This window comes from Cavia porcellus, unplaced genomic scaffold (genome assembly GCF_034190915.1).
Source record: "Cavia porcellus strain 051 isolate PalLab524CR breed Dunkin Hartley unplaced genomic scaffold, mCavPor4.1 scaffold_11, whole genome shotgun sequence".
In the NCBI taxonomy this organism is placed as follows: domain Eukaryota; kingdom Metazoa; phylum Chordata; class Mammalia; order Rodentia; family Caviidae; genus Cavia; species Cavia porcellus.
Genome location: NW_026947494.1, coordinates 4,576,371 through 4,603,007, shown reverse-complemented (window position 1 = coordinate 4,603,007; position 26,637 = coordinate 4,576,371). Strand labels below are relative to the sequence as shown.

At 55.0% G+C, this 26,637-nt stretch overlaps 1 protein-coding gene across 2 annotated transcripts in view; it reads right to left on the bottom strand.

The window, feature by feature from the left end:
* Tent4a (terminal nucleotidyltransferase 4A) overlaps window positions 1–22,244 on the bottom strand; it is a 32,342-nt gene extending 10,098 nt beyond the window's left edge. For both annotated transcript variants that reach the window (XM_005000103.4, XM_063257948.1), the window contains exons 1-6: window positions 21,388–22,244; window positions 4,311–4,434; window positions 3,446–3,492; window positions 2,131–2,251; window positions 989–1,096; window positions 116–244 (exon numbers count right to left, since the gene is read on the bottom strand). In XM_005000103.4, the coding sequence (XP_005000160.2) occupies window positions 116–244; window positions 989–1,096; window positions 2,131–2,251; window positions 3,446–3,492; window positions 4,311–4,434; window positions 21,388–22,097 (1,239 nt within the window). In that variant the 5' untranslated portion in view covers window positions 22,098–22,244. The remainder of the gene's footprint in view (window positions 1–115; window positions 245–988; window positions 1,097–2,130; window positions 2,252–3,445; window positions 3,493–4,310; window positions 4,435–21,387) is intronic.
* Between the last annotated feature and the right edge of the window lie 4,393 nt (window positions 22,245–26,637).

Sequence of the window (26,637 nt, the reverse complement as noted above, 5' to 3'; positions counted from 1 at the left end):
GAGCACCTCCCCGGCAGGCAGAGCAGGTACAGCAAGACTGGCTCCACCCCAAGAAGCAGCCGGCCACCCTCCAACCCGCCTTCTTACAAGCCAGCCCCAGAGATGGTGAACATACCTGGAGAAAGCTGATGGCCATTAAAATGAGGCTGTATGAGCTAATTCCACCTGTAAAAACCTCATTCAGGTCCCTCTGCAGAAGGAACTGTTTCAATACTAAAATCAAGTACGGCAGCAGTGAATATTTCTGTAAATCCCAAAAGAAAAAGACGCGCTGATTAGTTAGACTAATCACTAATCACGGACACTCAGAGCCATGTCCAGTGGCACACTGGGGCGGAGCAGCTTTCCCTGTCTGCATGCCCATCAAAGGGCTCCAGGTCACTCAGCGGAACCAAACCTCTGAGGGCCAAAGCACCCACTTCCTAGGAAGCTGGTAAAAGTCCACCCAGGTGCCTGGCCAGGCACAGCATCAGGGGGCTGAGACGGGCTCTGCGCACAGGTGTTACCTGTGAGAGGAGCAGGAGGGTGGTGGCTGGGCTCGGCAGGCTCCTTTTCGCTGCCGAGTGGGCTGGGGACAGAAACGCTCGCCCAGCCCAGGTCTTGGGCATGGGAGATAGGTCCAGTCCGCAGGCGGGCGGTCCAGAGGGTACACCACCTACTAGGGCAGCCTGCACCCCAGCGGGAGCCAGGGCCCGATCCCAGTTACATGGTGACGACTCCCCCTCCCAGGGCCCCGCAGGCCTGGTGGATGGAGCACACGAAGCTGGGAGCAGTCACTGTGATGTAACTACAGAGAGCACCCACAGTGCCCCACTGAGAGGCTCAGCCTCAGGAAAAGGCTACTCGAGAAAAGCAAACGGCAGCACCGGCAAGGTCCTTTCCAAGTGTCCATGGAAATTGCACTGGGGATAAAGGTGTCAGTGTGTGGTCTGGTCATTAACAACTCCCACACGCAGGCCAGCACACAAGGCCCCATCCATGTGATTACCTTCATATAGTTCTTGATGAACTCCGCCGCCCGGACGCCAGTCTCCATGTTAAAGCTGATATCGACTTTAACTTCAGTCTCCTGATCTGTGAGCTTTATGATGGGGACCTGTGAAGGTGTCATTTAAACACTGTGCTTCAGTATGCAACGGCCTTCAGTCAGGCACCAGGACATTTCCAGAACCGTGCACGGAGCTGCGAGGGTGCAGCATGCCCAGACCTCGGGACACAGAGGCTGTCCCGGAGCCAACGTGTGGTCTGCAGCGCCTGTCCTCACACGGCAGTGCGTACTCTCTGCCCACCCATAGGCCGCTCTGCTGGACAGAAGGGACGGGCGTCCAGAAAGAGGATCAGGCAGCTCGGAGAAGCCACTCTGCCTGTGCTTGGTGACAGTCCCCAAGCTTCCATTTGGTAGAATGTTTTCTACTGGAACTGGGCAGCAACACCGCAGGACCTGGTCTGGGGCGGCTGCGGAGAGGAGCCCTCACCAGGGGCAAGCCATCGAGGTGGGAGGGTGCCCCATGAGAAGAGGACTCCGCGCCACAGCAGCAAGGCCACTTCGACCAACAACTGCTACAGCAGCCATGCAGGGTGGTTCTGAAACTCAGCCAGTCAGGTCCCTGTCCAGTCCCCATCTACGGGAGGAAACCTGCAGTAACCCCTGCCCAGCGCTCTGCTGTCCAGAAGCCTCACTTCCATCCACTTGTTTCAAACAGGAACGGGCAAGAGACAGCAGAGCCAGAGGGCTGAGACCCCAGCTCCCTGTGGGCAGCAAGGACATGACTGCGTCTGCCAGGACAGCAGCAGTGAAGACCCACACCACATGGCCGAAGGACTGGGCGGGACTTCCTCCCGAGAAAGCCTTAGCCAGCAGAGCCCTTCTCGGGCCCTCAGCACCCGGTGTTCACTGAGCCACACACTGAGCAGTGACACCAAGCACAGGTGGCCCCTCCAGGTCTCCCTCGCCTCGCCTCCCTCATCTCCATGGGTGGACACTCGTAGGGTACCCTGCAGACTGTCACCAGAGTGCCAGGAACCTGGTGTGAGGCGCAGTGACTATGTTTTGCAGTGGCAGCAGCAGTCGGTGACTGCCACCAGCCAGGGCCACCTGGTCACCAGGGAGGGCCAGGAGGCAGCACTCACCGTGGCCTTGTCAAGGACTTTGATGGAGCACGGCTCTGCCACGTTGTGCTTGCGCAGAGCTTGCTCCAGCAGCTGCAGAGGAGGCCGCTCCCATTTTCCAAAGACCACCAGATCTATGTCACTGGGCAGAACAAAGGGACCGGGTCAACCACTGCTCACTGCTCTTCTCTCTCTCCCCATGTGACCCGTGTGTGGGAGGCACCTGGGTGTGGCCTGTGGGCTCCAGCGGCAGGCCGGCCACATCGCCTCATCGAGGTGCAGTGCAGCTTATGGACTCCTTACAGAGCTGGGCAGTGACCAGCCCAGCAGCACTGGGGGAGGGGGTGCGTCTAAAATAAAAAGGCCGCCCTGCAAATCAAGTTCCTGCACAGCTCACCAGACGTCCCAAGCCCGGCTGTCCTCGTACCAACACCACCAGTCACCAAGCCCTGCCTCCCGGCCTCCCAGCCTTCCCGCCTTCCCGACCCCCAAGGCAAAGGCAGGGGTCGGTGGGGACACGGATGACGTGATTCACGTGCAGCCCGCGTGGCTATCCAGAGCCCTCCACGAGGAAACCTAGGACACTAACTGTAGACTACAAACGGGATACTTTTCTCATATAAGAATTCTTAAAAACAACTGAAAGAGAATTTTCTTTAATCTTTGTTAAAACTTTAGAAAATCAAATTTTCAAAAATGTCCCAGCGCCAGCAGCACCTTCTCCACTGCGTTACCCTGTGTGGTCCTGGCCGCTCTGAGGGACCCCGCCGAGGTTCACGGGGAGGGAGGACTGCATGCCTCGGGCTGAGCACCAGGCCGCAGTGGCCGACTGCACAGCGATGGAGGCCGTTCTGCAGGAGCAGGGGAGGGTACGGAGCGGACTCTGCCCCTCTCCTCCTCCCCCTCTCTCCCCTGCTCCCTTACCATGGCAGGGTGCAGCAGCAGGGCCACTCCTGGGCCTCGATCTCACACTTTACTGCCTTAAGAGCCTGGGCCAACTTAGCTTCTGTGCACAATCTACCCAGGCTGCGGCACTTTACCACAGCAGCAGGACATGGACTAAGACAGTCCTTTCATCTGCCATCTCCTGCTCCAGTGTCCACATTTCTGTGCCCCAACAAAGTGAGAGCATGAGGCAGAATGTAAGGCAATCAAATTACTTCCGCAGGACTAAGGTAAAACTTTCTGCCAAATTCCCCTGTGCTCCCAGTCTTTTCTTCTAGCTGGCCGCTGCACTCAGACTGGACTGCATAGCATCTGCTCCCAGTACAGGGCGTACACACACCCCGCCTGCTCCGGTCAGCAGCAGCCACCTGGGCAGGGAGCCGGCACTCACCTGGTGGGAAGGTAGAGACCTGTGCTGAAGCTGCCGAATATCTGCACCTGGAAGAAGCACGGCTGTCTGAGAACATGGCCACAGTTCAAGCACGCAGTCCCACTGTCTTACCACAGAGGCCCCGCTGCACCCTCAGGTGACAGGAAAGCCCCCTGGACACTGACAGAGGCATGGAGATCGAGGAAACACTCCCTTCAGTGCTGAAAACCAGCCCCACAAAGTAGAGTTTGCAACGCAGGTGAAACCACTGCTGTGCCCCACCCCAGCCCAGAGCGGGCGTCCCTCAGCCAGAGCCAGGCTGTCCTCCCATCATCTCTCCAACAGACGCAGTGCAGAACAGGGCTCTGTCCTAAGTGTGGAGGATTCCGGGGAGGCCTGCGTCCCTGGGACCCAAGAATGGAAGCTGGGCTTCTGTCCAGCCTAAGGGCACACGCGCCCTCCACAGTGTGCAGATCAGATCAGCCCAGATCTCCTGGGTAGAGGGCATGGTTCATGCTACCCACGCCATATGTTCCAAGTGCCCACGGTCACCAGCTCAACCAACACTCAGGACTCAGAGCTAGGAGGAAACCTTTCTGGTTACTGCCACACATCACGAGCTGGAGGCATGGGGTGAGAACAGTGGGCATAAAACAAGACTAGCCACACCTCAGGCCTAGAGCCCTGGCAAGGAAGCTCAAGGTGCTGGTCAGCTCCACGGCCCGGGGCCTACCAGGGCCTGCTGTTCAGCAGAGGCCGTGCGAGGCCCGGGACTGAGCATTCCTGAGCGGTCGAACCACGCCTCAGGCTATGCAGAAAGCCCAGCGTGTGCGGACCAGAGGCAGGCACAGGGCAGCAGGCGGCACAGGGCGCAGCAGACACTCACGTCAGCCGTAGGCCACAGGTCCTTCACCACGGTCTCGATCCGCGTCACCACCTCCCTCCTCATGGCTGCTTCCTCAGGACAGGGGGACATGAAGTTATAAAAGTCAATGATCTCCTCGTGAAGGCTGATGGACAGAAGGAGACCCTGAGTTACACCCCAACGGGCTTTCCAACCTGGGAGTCCATGCGGCCACTCACAATCCCGCGTCTGCCCCACCAGAAATACGGGGTGGTGGGTGGCACTGCACATGGCCTGGCACCACGGACACAGTGAGTGAAGAGTCATTTCCGTGGCTTACATTAAGAAAATGAGATAAGTGCGACCTTGAGTGGGAAAGATGCTATCCGCCACGTGCAAAGCAGGATAGAGGGTCACCGAGGCCAGGCCTGTCAGCTCCACAGCTGTAACGGCTGAGTAACAGTTTGCAGAATGGAGGGAAGGTTTGGTTTTTTTTGTTTTGGTTTGGTTTTTTTTTTTTTTTTTTTTTTTTTTTGGTCTTTTTCGTTTTTATCGGTACCAAGGATCGAACTCACGACGGCCTGCTTGCAAGGCAGGCGCTTATGCCGCTGAGCTAAATCCCCAGCCCGGTTTGGTTTTTTTGGTCTGTTTGAGATAGGAACTCAGTATGCAGTTCGGGCTGGCCTTCAGCTCAGTTCGTAGCCCAGGCTGGTCTCAAACTCACAATAATTCTCCTGCCTCAGCCTCCCTAGTGCTGAGATTACAGACGTGCGCCCCCACACCTGGCTCAAAGGGAAGGCTTTTTAATGAAGATATTAACGTGAGGTTTAAAAGTAAATGACTACAATAGTGCATTGCTTTACAGTTTGTCTCGTCTAAGGTTAACACCAACAGTCTCTCAATGGAAGTCTCAGCCACTCCCCAGAGCACCCACCTGGAGCAGCCACCTTGAGCATCTCGTCAAGGCTGCACACACACACACACACACACACACGCCAGCCTTGCCCAGAAAAACCCAACACCAAACACCCTTGCCTACTGTCTGCCTGCAGCTCCAGGCCATCACTGGGAACTAATTTTATAAAACTTAATTTTTTAACTATAAAAGTTCACCCCAAACATATGCCCAGTGCAGACAGCCACAAGTTGTTTTTAATGGATCCGGGAAGGTAATAACTCGTGCAACATTAAAATGAAGCACTTTTTCCAAAACACATCACACCACAGGTCTTGAGGTGGAGCGTCTATCCTTCTAACACTTCCCAGGCATTGCCACACCGCAGGCCCCTGCCGTCCTTCCTGTCAGCTCCACTGGTCAGGCTGCGGTCGCGGTCATGGGTGTCACTACGCTCCAGGATCGGCCAGCAGGCTTCTCCCAGGAGGTCACGGCAGCCTTGCTCTGTGGGCAAGGCCATCACTGTCACTGCAGAGCTCTCCGTGGGACCGGCATGTGGGGCCAGCCTCCTGCAGCACTAGCGGCCACCGCCCCTGCACCCACAGTGCTGCACTACAGACAGCAGGACACAGGGATCTAGAGACCTGCTAAGACATAACTGCCCAAAGCCACAGAAGGACGCTGCAGCTAGCATGCTAACAAACTCAACTGACGACAGCCCCATAAATTTAGCCCATTAAAATGTCTAAAAGCAGAGTGCCGCAATCTGCCGAAAACATCACTCCAGGGCTCCCCTGCAGTCCACTGCCGACCTCTCCTCCTCAGGACTGCGCATGAGACCTTCCAGTGGCAGCAGCCTCTCTGCCACCTGCCCCTGTACTCCCTGCAGCAGGACTCAAGAGAGCTGCGGTGACACACCCTGCAGTCCACACACACAGACACTGCCCGCCCACGCCGTCTGCTCAGATGTCTGCTCTACATGCAGGGCCAACAGGCACCTCTGACTTCAGCCCTGCTGTGTGCTGGGCAGCAGGCCCTCCTGACTTCAGCACGCGTCCCCACTGTCAGTCCTGTCTGAAGCTGCTGATGGATGGCACCTATGTGTTAGCAACTGGTGTTAACAAGACCCTGGGAACAGGGTAGAGGATGTCCTCACAACAGGACAGACACGGCCCAGACGGCTGGCAGCACTGCTTGGGAGACGGCACTGGTAAGCGGGTTCTGGGCAAACCCCACCGCCCCACCTCAGGCAAGGCATCCTCCCACACACAGGATCATCTCTGCGTGACCCGAAGACATCTAACCGGCCCGCCTTGGGCAAGTTAGGCTACCAAGGCACTACAGAACCCCAAAAGCTACCAAGGACCCCAGAGTATGCCTGATGATGGCCCTGTGGACAGGGCTGGGCATGGGACATCTAACCGCCACCACTGTCAAGCTGGGCAGTCCTGAAGGGCCACGGCTACCTCTAGCTCCAACTCTGTGGACTTGGCCAGGCATGGAGGCCGACCCCGGGACAAGTTGAAAACTGTGGACCAGAAGCCATCCGTGGAGGGCACAGCCCCTCTGGCCCAGGCCTCTACCACCCTGCAACCCTCGATGCCTGGAGGACCCAGCTGCACCCCAAAAGATGCCACAGGGAGGAAAGGACACAGGACTCGCTGCACAAGGACACCACCTAGACAGTGCTGGCTCACGGTTCATGACCAGCCTTATGCAGAGTACACCAGGCAGACTCTCTGGGGGTCTCCTGGCACCTGCTGATCTACATTCCCTAAACACAACAGGCTCCGCCCCACCCTGGCCATCCTGCTGTCAGCAGAAGCAAAGTACCATTTCCTGAAAAATGTAAACAGCACGAAATACTTGGGATTATTTTACCAGTCACCAACAGCCTGTTATCCTAGGGAACTGCATGTAAGGTCCTGTAGCATTCAATCACCCCATCTCAGTGAGGAAAGGCTCTGGGATCCTGGCCGCCCTCTGGTGGGGCTGTCTGGCACTTGCAGACAGCCTCCCACACACTGGCTCATCTTACCCTACCTGTGACGCCCACCACAAAGCTATGCAAGCTGCTTTACACCGTCAGAGAATGACAGCAAGAGAAAGTGTGCATACCGTCAGGAAGGACACTTCTTTCCTGAGCATCTTCTACCTGCATGGGGTGGGCAACCGGCCCACAGTACTCAGTACCGTCAGCCACCAGGACCGAGGAGTCAACACCCTGCCCTCCAGTGCTGGGGCGGCCACACCATTCAGTTCTCCAAAGGTGTTCCATAGAATCACAGCAAGGAAAGCATTTAGTGATTTAGGTCTTGCCATACAGGGGAGTTGTAGTACAGAAAAAGGAGCCTGCAAGCCATGGGCTATCGGAGGCAGCAAGATCTCGGGACATCGGCGGTGCCCGTGGCCCACACAGACCATGCTGGCTCCTCCCCATCCCTACCAACTACACTTTTCTGTGAGGCTAAAGATGACTTCTTTATACACAACCAGAGGACAGGCAGGCAGCAGCACTGCAACAGTAAAGGAGGCAGATACTGGAGACCTGGGGCAGCGCCCATAGCCATAGGGTGGTGTGCAGGATGGGGGTGGCAGGGAAACCACGGGAGGGGAGCAGTCGCTGGTCCTCAATGGAGCCCACAGCAGCGCTGCCTGTGCAGTACTTCCCCTCGGCCCAGGCCCAGGGGTTCCCTGAGGAGCAAGGTCAGCTTTCACTTAGCAGCGCCAACAGGAAGACACGCCAGGGAGAAGGAGCCACCTTCCCGGGAGTGGGCCGCAGGCACTCAGCATCCAAGCCCCAAACACCAGAATACCAGGGGACAGGCTACCAAGCAGCCGTCGCTCCCCGCTGGCCATACACCACAATCAGCCCAGGCCCGCTGCTCAGACTGACCACTTGCCTCAGTTTACCTGTAATGCTCTGCCCATGAACCCTGTGGATTTCAAATGCTACGAAAAGTGATCTTATGAACTATGTATGACTTTGGTCCCTGGTCTTTTCCACTGTACGGTAAAATGGAACAGAAAGTATTGGAAACTGTCATCAACTTATTCTCTCCTCTCCCTGCTCCTCCAACTCTTCCTTCAGAAGCATCAGCAGTGTCTCACAAATCAGAGCCCCTCTTTCCAGCTCAGTGTTTGCTGTCTGTACTTTTGCAAAAAACCAGCACTTTGCTAAAAACACCTGGCATTAACTACTGTATTCTTAGGTTATATATCATGTTTTGCTGTGCAATTCTAGTGAAATAACCATCGCACACAGGGTAAACAATGCTAATCAGACTGGAATAGCAGCTGCTAAGCAAATGACAGCACCAGTATCCACCACTCTGAGGGGTGAGCGAGCCTCTTAAAGCATCCATTAAATGATGAGTTAATGAACTAATTATATTTTTATCTTTAATCATCTTGCAAGGCAACTAATACCAGCACAAATTAGAAAACCTAGTAGCATGCCTCCAAACTTGCATTTTTTTAAAAAATCTAGGCTCAACACAAGTGAAAGGAACCCACTCAGAAGTGAACTGCCGGGGCTGGGGATTTAGCTCAGTGGCATAAGTGCCTGCCTTGTAAGCAGGTAGTCGTGAGTTCGAACCCTGGTACCGATAAAAAGGAAAAAGACAAAAAAAAAAAAAAAAGAAGTGAACTGCCAACTGAGCAACCTCGGCAGCCCGTGCTTCTGGCTGGGGGAGGGAGGACGGGCCTCATCCCAGCTCCTCCCCCCGGCATGTACAGGGTTCTGAATGGAGCTGCCAGCCAGGCTGCTTCTCAGGAGTGAATGGAGCGGAGGAGGCCCCAGGAGAGTCCCCCTGTGGGCAGAGGGCTGACAGCTAGGTCAGGAGAGAAGACTGCGGCCTGGAGAGGAGCAGCAAGACCTGGGCTTGCAGACTCGCTGGGGCCCCAAGGCTGGGCAGCAGCAGCCACACAAGCAGCCAGCACAGAAGAACCCCAGGCCCGCTTGGTCTTCTTCATGAGTCTGTCTCTACAATCACCCCCAAAAGCCAGCCCATATGGCTTCCTCTCCTGACCTGGCCCCACGTCCCACAGTCCCCACCACAGAGCCCAGTTCTCCAGATCTGCGCTCTGCTCCTGGCCCAGAAAACCAAAGGCCCCTTCCCTCCATGGTTCTGGTTCCGGCACCACCTTGAGTCACCAATCTAAGAGTCATCCAGATGGGAGCCCTTAAGGTTTGTGTCTAGATGACCCCCCAGAGCCTCATGCAGTCACTGGGCTTTTTCAGAGGTGGCCGAGTCTAGAGTGTGTGATGCTGCGATGCAGGTGTATGGGTGGGTTAGTAAGTCAGCGCACTGTTTGCGTTGGCACAGTCAGCCGGGATTAGGGGTGTGAGCACTATACCTGCCTAGGGCGAGCGGCGGGCACAATGTAAGAGACAGACACAGGCTTGTGCCCCGCCCCATGCTGTCTTTGCTATCTTCCACTGCTATGAGCAGTCACCCCCTGCCATGTGCCACACTGCCTTGGAGTCAGCTGATGATGGGCTGAAACCTCTACAAAGCTGTCCCCCTTTAACTTCAGGTGTCAGGTATTTTGCCTCAGCAATGAAAAGAGTAAGACAAGAGCAGAGAGCCCCTACCCCACCCCGCAACAATGCCAAAGGCCGAACACCACCCCATATTGTTCAAGGAGATAGAAGACAAGAGGGGAGGAAGGGGCACTGGTCCCAGCAACACAGCATGCCCCAGAACCTGGTAGGTGCTCTCAGCGGAGGCACCAGGCCACGCTGTGCTGAGGATCGAGGCTGCACCAGACTCCTGGGGAAGGAGCACTAAATGCAGCTGACAGCACAGCGACACTTCACCCAACACACACATATGCACGCAGTACGCACACACATATGTCTGCCTGCCCCGTGTGGCCCTCCCTGCACGACCCACACCCCCCATACACTCCACAGGAGATCAGCCAGGGGGGAGCAGCACCCCTACCACTCCTCCTGAGACCACACTAAATGGCAGAAAGGAAATGAAGAAAAGGGACAGCCCAGCAGACTGAGAAATTAACACACACAGAAAGTGGGTGGGGGAGAAGAGGGAGGGGAATAAATAAAGCCAGAACAAGAAAAGCCCGAAGGTTCACATCACACTGAGGTAAAAAGCAGGTGTGACTTGATCATTGAGCTGTTCATGGCAAACCTGCCATGCAGCAGGCAACATCCTGAGATGTGAGCAGGAGAGCAGCACGAAATCCCTGCCCACAGGGAGCCTCTTCCCGAGGGAATCACCCCTGGAGGGGACACAGGAAACAACAAAACAAAGCAAACACATGCAGGGAGAAGATGCAAAAGGGCAGCCACCATTCCAAGGTGACCTGAGGTGAGGTCAGCCTCCTGCAGAGCTGAGTTCTGCTGGCAAGAGGAGCAGCAGTCTGGCAGGAACAGCAGTCCAGTCCCCTCGCTGCGTGGGACCAAGAGGAAGCAGCAGCCACAGAGATCAGGCTGCTGGTCCCCATCCCTAGGAGGCGACCAGTGGCATGAAGGACAGGACCAAGAGAACCGCACCCTCATGGACTGCAGGCTCCTGCGAGGTGGCCCAACTCACGGCCACCTCTGCATGCACACATGCACACAGCCCAGCAAGGGGACCGGCAGAGTCACAGCCAGACCTCAGCCCTGCCCAGAGCGCACCTGGGGGCAAGTGAAGGGATCCCGTGAGGATGTCCTCATGGTGCCTGCCTGTGAGGACAGGCAGCCCCCAAAACCATCTCAGGGCGGCGGGTGGGGGAGCCCAGGGTGCAGCAAGAACACTGCACGCAGCCAAGGGTCAGGATGCAGCCATCCCGGCACCTGACTCTACAGAGAGCCTTGGCGGGACACGCTGGCAACACAGGGCTCAGACAGACAACAAGGCAAGGCGAGGCAGCAGGAAGCCACCATAGTGCCACGAGGCTGGGACAAGCAAAGCAAGTAGAGCCAGGAGCCAGGGAAGCCATCCACACACTGCCCAAATGCAGGTGAGTAGACTCCCACAGCCCATGGTCCCTCCTCAGTCAGCAGTGTGCAGTACTCAGGGCAACGGGCAGCGAGGAGGCAGCCCTGTGGCAGGAGGACCACTTGCGGACGGAGGGGCACCCAGGACAAGAGTGGGGCACCGGGGACTCGGTCCCGCCTGATTCCTCCTCCATCCTGCAGGCCAGAGGAGACATGAAGCACACACACACACACACACACACGGCTTGTGGCAGAGACGTGGGCACCACACAAACCAGGGGACACAGCCTTATCCGCTCCTCTTAAAAACCTGGCCACTGTGCACATACATGTGTGCACATATACATGCATACACGTGCTGATCATAACATTGTGGCATCCTGATCAAGCTGGTGGCCGTGCAGTCCATGACAGAGAACCAAGACCCACGAAATGTACACAGGGCTTCCTCGAGGCGGAAGTGGCTGTCTGGGTGAGAGCTCACCCTACAGAATGCTCGCCCTGAACACACAGGGTCCGTATCTGTGTCCCCTGGTTTGGAACACGGGGACTCAGCATCCCACATGGAGTTGTTCCAGACTTCAGGACACCATGTAGATGAAGGACCATGAGCAGAGGCTGGCACTCAACAAGGGCTCAACAAATGTCAGCAACCATAACTGCAGAACAGAGACAACGGGGAGAGAGGGACAGTGCAGCCAGGAAGGAAGAACACACTGAGGGGCCGACTTCCGCCTCAGGGCAGCAAGCAAACCAAAGCCCCATGAGAACAAGTTCCTGACTTCTCCACTTGAGGTTTTCAACACACTTCGAGCTCTTGGCCTCAGCGGTGTCTCTGGAAACCTTGAGCATCCCCCAGTTTGAAGCACAATTAGTAATTCACCAAGCTTTAAATGCAGGTAACATGGGTGTAATGGAAGTGCTTGTGCCGATCAGCCCGCATGCCGTCTGCATGAGCTGGTGCACTCTCACTGCAGACTGCTGCTGGCACCGTGGTTATTTCTGGTGGTGGGACTGCGTGATTTTTAAAGCTTCCCCCTTTAAAAACAATCAAAAATGCCAGATGTGGTGGCATACACCTGTGATCCCAGCACTCGGATAAGGCAGGAGAATCACTGCGAGTTCAGGGCCACCCTGGGCTACACAGTTCAGCACCAGCTTGAACTACACAGTGAGACTCTCTCTCAAAAAACTAAAAAATCACACATCAGTTTTATAAAGCCAAAGCACTGTCATCCTAAACGTAGTGTAAAGCACACTTAGGGACCGTCTCTGACTTCACTCTCAGACTCAGCTGTAAGCGGTGGTGCAGCCCAGCTCCTGCAGAAGGCCCCACCCTGCCCATGGGAGGCCCCTGGGTCCCCTGGACTGTCTGTGCGAAGCTATGTCAGTCTCCTGCGGGAAGATCAGGTTGTCAGCTCTGCCAAGAGCCCTGTGGCCTGGGAGCCACTGCCGCCTGCTAAGCCTCCTCCCTGGCTGCTCCGGGCAGGGGTGTTCGAACGGCTGCAGGAGCTGCGGTGCCATGGCGTGAGGGTAGAGCCTGGCCTGCAAATGGGCGGAGAGCTGGTGCTGGGGCTCTGGAGCCAGCAGAGGCTTCTACCTGCTCGGGAGGTGCTGTGAGCAGTGAACCGACCTCCCAGCCCCATATGTGCCTCTCTGGCTCTGTGATCTTACTCTAGAAGTGATCCGAGGACGGGCCCTCGAAGTGTGTTGAAAACCTCAAGTGGAGAAGTCAGGAACTTGTTCTCATGAGGCTTTGGTTTGCTTGCTGCCCTGAGGCGGAAGTCGGCCCCTCAGTGTGTTCTTCCTTCCTGGCTGGTCACCCTAAACACACAGGGTCCGTATCTGCGTCCCCTGGTTTGCAACACGGGGACTCAGCATCCCACATGGAGTTGTTCCAGACTTCAGGACACCATGTAGATGAAGGACCATGAGCAGAGGCTGGCACTCAACAAGGGCTCAACAAATGTCAGCAGCTCCTGGGGCTCCGGCCCTCGGCATGCACTCTGAGCAACGGTCACTCTGTACACCCAGCTGTCCTCACAGTATCCCTCAGTCTCCAGTGCACCAGCCCTCACAAAGCCGCAGATAACTTCCGGGGTATGCTGCAGCTGCACTTGGGGTTCACTGCGTTTCCCACGCTATGTAAAGTGTCTCATTTTGGGGGCCATCATTTCACAGTTAACCTTCAGTTTTTAAAAACTCACATTGCCTAAAATGAGAGAAGATGCCCGTAGCTAAGTGCAGCTCGACCTCTGCCCAGTCAGCAAGTTCCCGTGCCCAGCCATCAGCTCCAAGGCTCTGGCTACTCTCTGGAAGACAGGGTGGGGTGCGTGGACAGTCCCGGCAAGGCAGCCAGTGTGGGGCCTCAGTCGGATTACTTTCTGGGGCGCGGATGAGACGCTGGCTTCCCCAGAGGACTACTGGGCTGCTCTTTTAAATGAGATACTACCTAGCGGGGCTGTGAGAAGGCAGGTAAGGGCCAGCGCCAGGCCTGCTTTCCCTGCTGTGCGCTCCCTGCCTCAGCATAGGCCCTCGATTCCCTGATGTAGTTTCTCCAGATACTGCACCCGAAGGGGTCCTGGCCACCCCTCAGGCTGCAGCTCAGTGCACCGAAGCAGAGCGATGGTGAGGGGCAGATGTCCTCTCAGCAGGCCCATGCACACAGCCTCAGACTCTGCTCTCTCTGTGAAGATCAAGGAGCAAGAAACCCAAAGGCCCTTTCTCGACACATGGGACAGGTCCGCCAGGGATGCAAGCAACCACCTCCCCTGACAGAGTCCCCACACTCAGCCCTGGGGCGGCAGCCACGCTGGACCAGTGCACGGGGGCCTGGCTGGCTGGGCTTTCTGTCCTGGGAGCAGAAGCAGCATCACCTCCTTGCCGGCTGCACTCAGGGAACGAAGAGGGAAAGCCCTGCCACTCGCTGGGTGCACGAAAGCCACTGGCACTGGTGACCGAGGAAGCTGCCCAGACAGGGATGGACGGTCGGGCCACAGCCTGCACTAGGGGTCTGCGCCACACATGGGCCACATCTTCCAGGTTGCTCCGTGTTGCTCTGCCTGTGAACCCATCATGTGCTGTGTGCTTTACTGAAATCAGTCTCTGAAAAGAAGCTGCATCAGAAACACGATTTCTAGAGCCTTCCCCATGGTGATGTGCTGAATGACAGTTTTTACTGCTGTCCGAGTTTCAATTTCTGTAGCTGTTAATCAAACAGTGTGTTTCAAATACAATATAAGATTACACCAGCTCAGTGCTGCCCAACTATATGGCTATTTAAATTTTAATTAAAATTAAAATTCAGTGCTTCAGCTGCATGGGTGGGCACCGTGTACTGGGGCAGCACGAATGCAGACCTCACCAAGTGCTACGCACATCCCTCCATGCACCCATGAGTACAGCATAAACAGATTAAACCTCAAACAGCCACCCCAGCAGCATGTGTGCCCCCAAGGAGACACTCTGATTTGGAGGCTGCAGGACAGCGCTCAGATTTTACAAAGCCCCCCAGGTGTCACTCCACGTGGCCGGGAGGGGGCCTCCAGAATGCCCACAGCAGCGCATGGGTCTCTGGTTGTGCCTGTCCCTCCTCTGCCCTCCCAACCCAGAACTTTAGTCTGCAGCAATCTCCGGAGAAAAGCCTTGGCCTGAGCAAGAAACTTCTCTGTATTTTCAAAAGCCAAGAGAAAGGCTTTTCCTGCTGGCAACATGAACAACCCAATTTTTGGTTTCAATTTCCTCAAAGAAGGGAGGAGACAAGAAAAGGCACAGCCTTTTGAGTTCCTCACAGCAAATCCCGAAGAGCTTCCAAGTCTTTTTTTTTTTTTTTTTTTTTTTTTTTTTTGAGAGATGCTCCCTAAGATAGACGCCCAGGGTGGGAAACCTGAGGCTCAAAGGTCAGAACCAAAGTGACCCTGGCTAACACCAGACTCACGAGTGTGTGAGGGCACCGAGTGCTCTGTGCTTCCCAAGACTGGGAAGTGAGTCTGAGGCAAAAACACAAAAATAACTTGACTTTTCATCTTTCTGAAACTACCAAACTCTTGCATCCTTCAGATCAACAAGAGTCCAGAAATGATCTGAGATTCTTCCAATGTGAAGAGACAAAATCTATCTACCGTGCTCACCCAGGACACCCACACCGACCTTCACCCACACAACAGATAGCTGCACACATCTGCGCAACGTGGCCAACTTGGGAAGAAAAAGAACGTGAGCAAACAAGTAACAAGTGTGCTGCTGCGACCCAGCACTCTGGGAAACTGAGGCAGAGGACCACAAATTCGGGCCCAGTTTGGACACGGAGACTCTCCCCACAAGCCTGAGGGTGCAGCGCAGTGGGAAAGTCCTGGTTCACAGCTGCAGCTGGCTGTCAGCAAAGGGCTACCGTGGGCCAGCCCCGAGCAGGCTGCCTGGGCACGACTGGCAGTTCATCAGCACACGTTCCCAGATTTCCCCCTTTTCCTGCTGGTACGACTTCCATAAAGAAAAAGCAGCTAAACTACAGGAGGACGCCGTTCCAAGTGCAGTGAGGATTTCTCTGAATGCCTTCCGATCCGCAGTCCATATTCCTGGGCATGAAACCGTTCCGCCACTCTCGGGGAAGGCAGGCAGATCCTCTGCAGCGGACCAAGCACTTCCAAATCAACCATCAAACCTTCAAAGCACCGAAGGCCAGCCACCCCAGTTCTGCTATGCCTGCGGCTCACAAATACCACGTGGGCCTGCGGAACCCAGGCGGGAGAGGGCACCGAACCCCCTTGAGAAGGGCCCAGCCACGAGGCAGCCAGGTCCAGCACCGCCCTTCTCTGTGCTGTCAGCAGCAGGAACAGTCAGAAGAGTCCCTGAGCTGGCCACGCAGGAGGCACTGCACAAGTCGGACTTCCCAGCTGTTTCCACAGTCATGCGGCTCAGCAGTCACTGTACCCAAAGGAGAATTCACAGAGCTGTCCACGCCCAAATGTACCCTGGAGCAACCACCAGGGCGATCAACACGGAGATTCCTCAAAAAATTTGTAACTAGAAATCCTATCCAACCTAGGTCTCCTACTTCTAGGTCTCTTCCCAAAAGAGTTAAAGACATCATATTAAACCACCTGTGTGTACAGAAGCACCATTCACAAAAGCTACGTCTCGGAAGCAGCCTGTATGCCCCAACAGAAGCAGGGGTAAAGAAAGTATGGTACTTTACACAATGGAGTACTGCTCTGTCGTGAAGAAGGATGCACCCGGAGACCATAATGTTAAACCAGACACACGGCTTCAGTATCACAAGAAAAACGCAAAGTAAATAGAAAAAACCAAAACAAACAACAGGTAACAGGAAACGGGAGAAGGCTCTTTACAAACGAGGAAGAGAGCTGGGCCTGAGAGGGTCAGGAAGGCAATCACTGCGGCTGCAAAACGCACTCATAAACATTTAAACACAAACAGCAGAGCCAAGCCCGGCTGCGAGTGCACAAGCACTCTCACTGCCTCACAGCCATTCTGGCTCCCTGCTTTCGGTGGTAACAATCAAGCGAGAGCTGAGATGGCACGCGAGGGTGACCATGACACGCCAGTCCAGTCGAGGAGGGCCAGGGGCCCGGCTCCGTCTCCTGTGTCCAGGGCAGGCCTCCGCCAGCAGCACTGTGTACGCGGTAGACCCGGGACTGGGTGGCAGCCCTCCCTCTGGGCAAGGCAGGGCACACCTGGTAGGGCTGTGCAATCATGTGCACTGCAGAAGCAGGTGGCTTCCTCCTCCTAACAGGAGGCACCATCAGAGAGATTTGAGGCACCTTGCTGGCTTGAAGATGGAGGGGGCCATGAGCAAAGGAATGCAGGTAGCCTGCAGCAGCTGAGAGCAGCCCCAGCTGGTAGCCAGCAAGAACCTGGGGACCTGGAAGTGCCAGGAAGTGAATCCCGCCAAGAAGAGCACCGTGCCTGTTACAGAGCTGCCCTGGGACCCTAAGGCTGAGATGAGGCTGGGGTGAGGGCCCAGGCTGGCTCACTAGGACATGGGCTCCCACAGAGCAGGTGCTTGGGCACTGCTGCTGCTTCCCAGACCACCTGCCTGCCCTGCCTGGGGGCCTTGTACCCTCCACAGCGGCCTGGCCCCAGAACAGTAAGGAAGCTGGCCAGGGCCTCGGTACAGGGCCCCTCAGCACACGAGCTGTGTGGAACATGTGCCATGCTGGAGCCCTCCTCCTGCTCTCTGGGTACCAGCTACACCATCAAAACCCAATTTATGGATGTAAACATCTCAGTTTTGTAATGACAGTGCTTTCATTCACTCCTGATCCTAAACTTTTTCACCTAAGCAGCAAACTACAAGTACTTGCTTTCCACCGAAGTGAACACTATCCCTCCTCCCACAGTCATTTACTTGAATCCACTCAACATGAAGAGCAAAGTCACATCGGTGACCACAGAGAGGGCCTGAGACTTTCCCTTGAAATACAAAGCTTAAAACTATGTAATTTTTTTTCTTTAATGTTACTTTAAGAAAACTAAGCCACACCCAAGTGCCATGTCCAGCGGCGATGCCTTCCCACCAAATGTTCACCCAGGCAGGAGCAGCAGATCTGCCCTGACCTTCTCCGGAGAGTACTACGATCGGCAAAACCCTTCCCTGGCAAGGGTCAGCCTGTCACTGCTGTCCTAGCCCCGAAGCCCCAGCCTCACAGTGCAGGCCCCAGCCCTCGAAGCCGGGAGTGGCCTGAGCAGCTCTTGGCCAGCTCCTCCGCTACAGCATAACCAGGCTTGCAACTGCCCCGTGCAGAATGGCAGCAGCACAGCGGGCAGAACAGGCGGCCTGGTGATTCAGTGGGTGGGGTGTCCGAGCACGAGCAAATTTCCTCTGCGGTTCGGGTGGCAGGAAATATCTGGGCAGTACAATCACTTGTTCCCTCGCCAACCTGGTACCTTCAGTGTCCTGATGAAACCCAGGAAGCAAGACCCACTTGTGCCACCAGCACCCTTCAAGGAGGACTTCACAGCTCTCCCGTCCACCCTGAAATCCACAAGGGGAAAAGGAGAGAAAGGCAACCAGATGGGCGACAGTGGCACAGGGCAGGCCTAGCCCCGAGCCTCCAGCCCTGCCCACCTGTGGGACCTCATGAGAATGTACTGGAGCAGGACCTGCTGCCCCAACTTGGGTCCCACAATGCAGGCGGGAGCCAAAAACAGGAGGGTCTCCGCTGCCGCACTCCCTCAGGACAAGGGCAGCATGGCAGGGACCCATGGGCCACCACTGGCCACATCCCTCAAACTGACACAGCACAGCTTCTTGCAGACTTCAGGCAGGAGCAGAACCTCCACAGAGGGCACAGGGGACAGTCCCAACACCTGTGAGAAGGAGCTACACACACTGCCACACTGCAGGCAGGCCTGAGGACCACCCTGCACCTGCCAAGCCCACATGTGACACCAGGTGGGGCAGGCTGTGGACACCTGCTGCGAATAGGGCTGTCCTCACCCAATGCACCAGGACAGGTAAGGCCGAGGACCTGAGGTCACCGTCCAGACTCACTCAGGCATGACTTTCTTTGCATCATCTCCAAGCTCAGTGGGAGATTTCCAAAGCCACTGGGACTGCCCAGGGCAAAGTAATGGGTCAGGCAGGATCAGGAGGTCAGGGGTCAGAGGTGTGAACACAGGAAGGTGCAAGCGACCAGAGGCTGCCCACATCTCAGTCAGCAGTGCAGGTAGAGAGCACACCGCACACTGTGCCCATGGCTCCCAAGGTTATGGAGCATTCAGCTAAAACTGGAACAAGAATCAGAGGCAGAGGCAGCGGCAAATCTCCAGCAAGGCAGGCACCAACCAGTTTCCAAAGACAGAAAAATCCCCAGAAAAGCATTAATGGTGCAGGCTGCTATGTGGGCTCCTAGGCAGAGACCCCGTGTTTTCAGGAGGTACAGCTGATCCTCTGCTGAGGACCAACTTCTCGCCAACAAGGTCCTCGCTTCTCTCCTTTCTGCGCAACACAAAAGTGGGGTGCTGGCCTAGCCCGGCCTGATGGGCAAGCTAATGAACAAGGCAGCTTCCAGACAGGGCTCTTCCTTGATGCCGTTTGGTTAGCACACAGGAGACCCAAGGGGCACATGGATGCTGTTCTGGTCACCCCACACCCCAACACTTGCTCGCATGGTCCTGGCTCACTACCTCTTCCCTGCCTCCTCTGAAGGGGAGGCCAGACAGCACACCCCACTCTCCCAGGCACCTGGCAGGCAAAGCCTGCAAGACTCCCCCTTCAGGCAGATGTGGAAGGAAGCAGCTTCACTCGGGGTCTCTGCTGGGCCTGTAGCACATGCTACCTGACACAGACAAGGAAGGCTCACTCAGGAAAGGAAAAGGAGGGTTTGGAGAGCATGAAAACAGCTGCTCTATCCTAGGATGAGGATCCAACCGCGCTGCAGACTTTCAGAGTGCCCCTCTAGTCCTAGGATACTGCCTCTGAAATGAACCGAACAGGCGGGGTGTGGGCTCACAGAGGGGTGCAGGTCGGGGAACGAAGCAGAAATCGGGGGGGAGGACTGGTGGGAGATCACTGAGCTCAGGCCTCAGTCTTTGGCTGGGGTGAGGGTGAGCTGAGCAAACAGGGAGATGTCAGGGAGGGTTAGAAGGTGATGGCACCTGATGGAATGCCTGGCAGAGGTGGCAGAGTGGTCCATCCTGCTGGCTGTTGGGAAAGGGCCCTAGCATGGTCAGAAGGCACCTAGATACCAGTCAGTTTGAGAGCAAAGTGGCTGAGGAGTGGAGGCAGAAGGGTGGCATCTGATCAATGCGTGCTGTGGGTCTGCACACCTGGATGGCCAGTGTTCACACACGCTAGATGGGGCCCTCAGACGAGCCCCAAGTTTCAGGGTCAAAATCAAGTCTATGTATTTTCCATGCCAACCCTACCCAGGACCCAGCCACAGCACTTGACCTGCTGTGGTTCCCATGCCAATGAAAATAACAAGAATGCTGCAAATGAGGCTGACTGGAAGTCTTCGCATTATGGAAACTTCAAGAGCCCCAGCAGCACGCACAGGGCAGGATGGGGGGTGCTGTGGAGACACAAGTACAATTCTGGGCAGTCAGAGACTGAAACACAGGCTTGGAGCCCAGACCGGATCTCTGGGGTTCTTCCTACTGCCAAGAGATCCGAGTCCACCATGGTCACCTAACACACTGGAATTCTCGAGTGGCCCAAGAGGTGCCCTAGCATTGCCCCCCTGTCTCAGACAGCCTGACCAGCACCAGCCAGGGGTGACAGCCAAGAAGGGGGGCAGCCCCAGCTCACGATCTGGGAATTAAGAAAAGTAACACTCTACTCCAGCAGGTGAAGGAGTTGCAGAGCGGCTAAGGCCCTGTCACACACACTTTAAGGTAGTATCAACTTGGGTGTTTCCACACACTTCAAAGAGGAAATCAACGGGGCTGGAAGCAAGCAGAGCTTCCTTTGAGAGGACTCCCAACGCACAGCCAACGGGAGTGCGTGGAGGATTCCAGGAACTGTGATAGCCCTACAACCCCAGGAAATCCTTCCACCCCATTTAAATCGCAACAAAATTGAGCAAGCAAAGCTCACAACTTCAGTCCCGACGTTAGGGGCACAACCTGTACACGATTACTCTGTTTTGCAAACTCAAGAACACAGGAAAGGCGAAGACGACGCTGGGTTAGCGCATCACACCTGGGCAGCCCCACCTGGGACCACCGCAGCCCCCGCCCTCCTCCCCACTTCTCTGCGCTCCTTGCGGTCTCTAGGACACCAAACCCGCACAGACTCTCAAAGGCCCTCTGGGCTGATGGGTAAATATGTTAAGATAAACTTGCACGTACTTATGTCTTATCAGATGTAACAAATAAAGTCTTAATTTTGGGAGTGCTCTTATTAGTCAGCCTTTTAACTACTGCAAAACCATGTGTTTTACCTTCATTTCTGCCCAGAATTTAAACTTACTACGTAACTCCACTCCATTCACAAATCACTGCTCGCTACAGTATCACTGATGGTTAAACTGTATCAGTGACGAAACTCTACTCGTCTTTAAAGGGGTTTTGTAGCAAAGAAAAAAAGTTACTATTTTACCATCAACCTGATTGACGTTCCTGGCAACACTTAAAAATGCTGCAGTTGGGTCTTCGTGAGACCACACCCTGCGCGCCCCGCTCTGACAAGAGGCCCCTAACTTTCCTGGAGGGAGCAGAGGGTGCGCCTGGCAAGTGCCCTTTCCGGTCCCAGGCGGAGGAGGAGGAAGGGCGCGGGCAGGAATCAGGCCCCGGCCGGCGGGCGCACTCACCCCTGGATGCCCGGGCTGTACGCGCGGCTCTTCCACGGCGTGCCGGGCCGCGGCGCCTGGGCCTCGGGGCCCCCTCCGTCCAGAGTGGCAGCGCGGCTGCCGGACAGCAGGTAGTTGAGGCCGTAGGTGCTGGCCTTGTTCTCGCGTTTCCGCCGGCCAGGGTGGAACTGGTGCTGCAGCGGGGGCGTCGGCGGGGAGCCGGCGGGCGCGGGGGCGCGCGGCCCGGGGATGCCGTCGGCGAAGCTGAAGAAGGCGCTGCTGCTGCCGCCGCCGCCGCCGCCTCCGGCCCGGCCGTTCGAGGCGCCGCTGGACGACGACGAGGAGCAGCCAGGGCTCTCGGTACCCGACTCGGCGTTGGACGAGGACGACGAGGACGACGACGACAGCGACGGCGACTTGTGCAGGCGGCGCGCGCCCTCGGCCGCGGGCCCGAGCGCGGAGAGCAGCACGGGAGGCGGCGCGGCGGGGCCGGGCGGCGCGGGCCCGGACCCGGCCCCCGGGCCTCCGCGCTCCGCTCCGCGCCCCGCTCCCGCGCGCCGCCCGGCCGAGCCCGCAGCCGCCGGGTCCAGCGCCGGCGAGTTGAGGCAGAAGTAGGACGCGAAGCCCGCGCCGCCGCGGCCCACGCCCTGCGAGGTCTCCCAGATCTGCATCCACAGCGCATTGGCCGGGCCCTTCTGCTCGGGCTGGATCCAGGCCACGCGCGGATCCATGCACGCGCGCCCGCGCTCCGCCCCGCCGCGCGCGGACGGACGGGCTGACGGGCCGACGGGCGGACTGGCGGGCGGGGAGCGGCCTCGGCGCGTGCAGTGCGCTCCGGTCCTCACGCGGCGCGGGGCGGGCACGGGGCCGGCGGCGGCGTTGCACTCGGGCCGCGGGCAGAGGCCATGGATGGGCGGGGACGGCGAGGGGGCGGGGACCGCGGAGGCGCCGCCGCCTCAGTCACGCCCGCGCCGCCGCTCCGTGCTCCCGCGGCAGCGAACACACACCCGCGGCGGCGGCGGCGGCGGAGCGCGGGGCTGGGGGCGGAGGGCGCCGCCGCCTCCGCTCCTGTGAGGGGCGGGAGCTGCGGGACCGCGCGGCGGCGGCGGCGGCGGCGGCGGCGGCGGGGAGCACGGCCTCCCTCGCGGGCCGCGGCGCAGTGCGCACGCGCGGCCGATTTCAAATCCTCACTAGACAGCGCCGCCTTGGTTACCGCGCTTGCGCGCTGTGCGGCTCGGAAAGCGGCGCGACTGGGCGGGGCTAAGGAAGACCGTGGCGGCCGCTCAGCCCCAGGCTGGACTGCTGGGTTTGGGAGCGGGAGGGGGGACGCCGCAGCGCGCAGGCTGGATGTGCGCACATGCGCGCTCCCAAACGCGGGGGGCTGGAGTCCCGGCAGCTGCGGGGCAGAAGTGCGCATGCGCAGAGCCGTGGCTCTCGCCAATGGAAGTTTCCCGTATCCAGATGCTGACCTCTGTGCTGGGCTGCGAGATGGTTGCTTTCCCCGAGTGCTGAGGATCTGGTTCCAGGGGAGGAGGTGTAGCCAGCACTGTAAAAGACAACTTTGAAAGTGTGTGTGTGTGTGTGTAGATAAGCAATTTCTCCTTTCTCCTACAGCTCACATCCACAACTCCCTCCTCTCCTCAGCCCAGGAGAGACAGAACAGGCAGACACCAGCCTCAGGAGCTAGAGCCCGGGTTCCGCTCCACAAGAAAGGGCTCAGCGAGTTTAAGGTGGCTAGAAATGATGAAGCGAGCTTGGGGATTTGCATTGTTATTCTGTGTTCTCCCCCAACACACACACACCCCATTTCTCACTATGAAAGACCCTTGTCCCATCTGGACCAGCAGAGATGGTGATTTAAAACGAATAGTTCCTTTCAGCACCCAGAGCTAGCTTTGCACATAAACGCTTTTTCCTTTTTACCAAAGTATATGACCTCCTCTGATTTGGTCAGCCGCCAGTAAAAGAATCTAATAGGCAAGTAATAGTTTTGATGAGCCAGCCAGAAAGGAAACCCTGCCGTCTGTCTGGTCTGTCCGAGAGCCGTTCATCTCAGCAGCCACTCTGGAAATGGACTGACAGATACCTTAGCCAGCTGGCTCTAGGGATGCCCCAGTGACATGGGGGAGACAGTGTAAGTCCCAGGCTGCTGGATGTCACATACACGAGTTTCTGCTTCCCAAAATCAGGAAATGCATTCAAAGAAACAATGGAGGTTAACAGTCAGAAAAACTTATCAAAAGAGAGAGCTCCTTGGGCCGGGGATTTAGCTCAGTGGCATATGCACCTGCCTGGCAAACTCGAGGTCCTGAGTGGGATCCCCAGTAACTCAGGAAAAAAGAGAGAGAGAGAGAGCTCCTGAGGGACAAGAAGGGTCCTGAAAATGAGTTACCTGAGAGCCCACTTCTTAATGGAAGTTTTATGGAGCAAATCACAAGCTGGGTACAACATGGTTCTAAACTACAATCAACCAATAAGATTGCAAGTATAGCCACTTAGGAAATACTTATCTAACGGGGAAGCAGGTCACATAGCAAGTGCACATGGAAAGAACAAAGCACCTTTTAGAAAGGGATGGATCAGGAGGCCCTGGTCACCCACCTGGGGAACTGACATCTATCTAGACTTTATTGGACCGGGTGATACCAGTTGCAGTATAATCTTTAAGTTATTGTTTATCCTGCAGGGAAGCCTGTAGGCCTGGTCGTTCTATCTTTCTCTTGAGGCCTCCAGCCACAGTTGTGCTGTGTTCCAGTCTGTACTGACTCCCTCAAGGATCTAGACCTGTCTCACTACCTCTAGTATTTCTCCTTAACTTAGCAATCTGTAATACCAGCAACTGTCAGGGACACTTTTGTATCCCAGAGTCTCTTACCGCTTCTGTTTATGGCATCAGCTGCCCATAAACATTTTCAGTGGTGAAAGGGAAAAGGTTGTCTGGAGAAGTGAAGAGTTCAGCCTGGTTTCCCGCCAGCGAGGGCACTCCAGGAACCCACTCCCTCCCTGGATCCTCTTAGGTTGCTCGTTTGGGTGGGGAACAGACGTCCACCTTTGGAGGGGCCATCTTGGGGCACTGACTGCCTGGCAGTGCCATTGGGGCGGGGGTGAGGCAAGCTCCTTCAGCATTTGTGGGCATTTGAACTTAGTCCAGGTCATTACGGATAGGAACAAGTTTCCAGGCATTTGCTTTGTTGGTTTGGAGACTTGATGTCGTTGGTTTGCTTCCGTTCACTTGTTTCTTCTTTGACCTCTTACATCTTTATTCTAGGACAGACAGTAGGGTTTCAGTACTTTCTAGAATTATATGAATCAGTTGGGGCTTCAAGCCATTCTGAGGCTTGTTCATAAATCAGTATAGCGTTCAAAGTTCTTGAACTATTTGTTGACAAAAAAAAAGTTTGAATTAAGAAAATAGAGACACTGGTGTTGTGTCCAAACAGCTCTGTGATGAATTGTCCAGGAATAAAAGTGTGTGTCCTGGTTGGCAGCTCCCTAGAAAGTTTTAGCAACGTGTGACTTAGATAAAAGTGATTTTTATCACAATACTACATGATCTGTATAATTGAAACTGTGGTTTGATTTCACTCTGCTGTCCTTAAGGAGATTCTCTGGAGTAACTTTGGTCAGGAAGACACCCATTGCTGCTTCCTGTGCCCTTTTCTGGATTAGTGAGAGGCACAAATAAATTCCTTTTTTATCCACTGAGCACAGCTTCTTATGTTGGTGAGTGCATTTGCATTTAAATTTCCCCTTCTCTGAGGGTAAGTCTTTGGTTCCTTTTAAACTGGTTAGGTTTCAAAATGTTTACCAAAAGTTGCTTGTTGGAAATTGACTTTTGTCCCCTGTCACTTCCATTCTACAACTAGCAAAATGAAGACTTTTGACTACAGGTGACTTTCCTCTGTTTTTCTTGGTGGGGAATGTTTTTAAACTGGATTTTGTTTTGTTTGGCTCTTTGCTTTGTTTTTGCATATTAGAGATCTTGAGCAATAAAGCCAGGATACATAAACTTATGACCAGCTATGTCTCAATTATAACACAATGAAAAATGCCTTAAGATCTAGGGCAAAAAACTTTTAGGCCTATAATAAGTTATGACAGAAAAAAGAAAAACTCTGCAAAAATTCAAAGGCAGATTAACTGGGCAGGCAGTGTCCTTTGAGATGTATATTTCTCATCTTGCTAACTAGGAGTTCTACCTCTAGACATCCATACTTAGGATTGAATAATGTCTAGTACTATAAAAAGAAAAATCATGCCTATAGTATAACTTTTTAAAATCTGGTAAATGGGGCTGGGGATTTAGCTCAGCGGCATAAGCGCCTGCCTTGCAAGCAGGCAGTCGTGAGTTCGATCCCTGGTACCGATAAAAACGAAAAAGATCAAAAAAATAGATAAAATAAAATAAAATCTGATAAATGATATTTAAGACTTTGTTTTATATGTGTAGGTCGGTGCACATGTATGTATTGTATGGAATATTGAATATCATCAGTGTTGTCACAGGTTGGGAGGAGAACAATTAAAACCAGGACAGGGAATTTATAATATTATTTATGATGGTCAACCAGAGTTAACACAAGAAAGTGCAGGAAATCTGTCCACAACACTAAAGACCCGGAATATTTAGCCAAGGGCCTGAATCCCACAGCAATGTCCTGCATGAGTCCAAATGAAAACCTAGAGCTCATGAGTGCCTCCCACGAGTCCAGCTGGAGGTCTAGAGCCCACGAGAAGGACTCATGCCAGTCCATTTCATGGGTCTGTGCTGGGAAGGCCCAAAGGTCAGCGGTGAAAGCTAGAAAGTCTATGCCAGCAGGATGAAGGAGCTGTACTAATAAGTTGAGGGTTCTATGCTGGAGCCGAGAAGTCATGTTCATAATAAAGACCAGGGCTGTCCTGTCCTGGCAAGCATGAGGTCGTGAGTTTGATCTGTGGAACCAAATATATATATATATAAATTTTTACATAATATTATGTATATTATATATTATATTTATTTTATATATATTTATTTTGTATATTTTAATGTTTCAATAATAATTCCTTATGTTGGCTACTGATTTGTTATAGTTAAATGTTTAGGAAAATAAACTCTTAGGAAGTTCATATTTACTTGGATATCTGTGTAAAGTTTTGTTTTATAATTCTGGTTATATAAACTACTATCATATGATTTTCCTTAGCTTAAAAGTGTAATTATCCTGGCATAACGCAGCCTTGATTATTGTGTTAATATGTTATAAAGATGCATTGTTTTGGCTACATTAT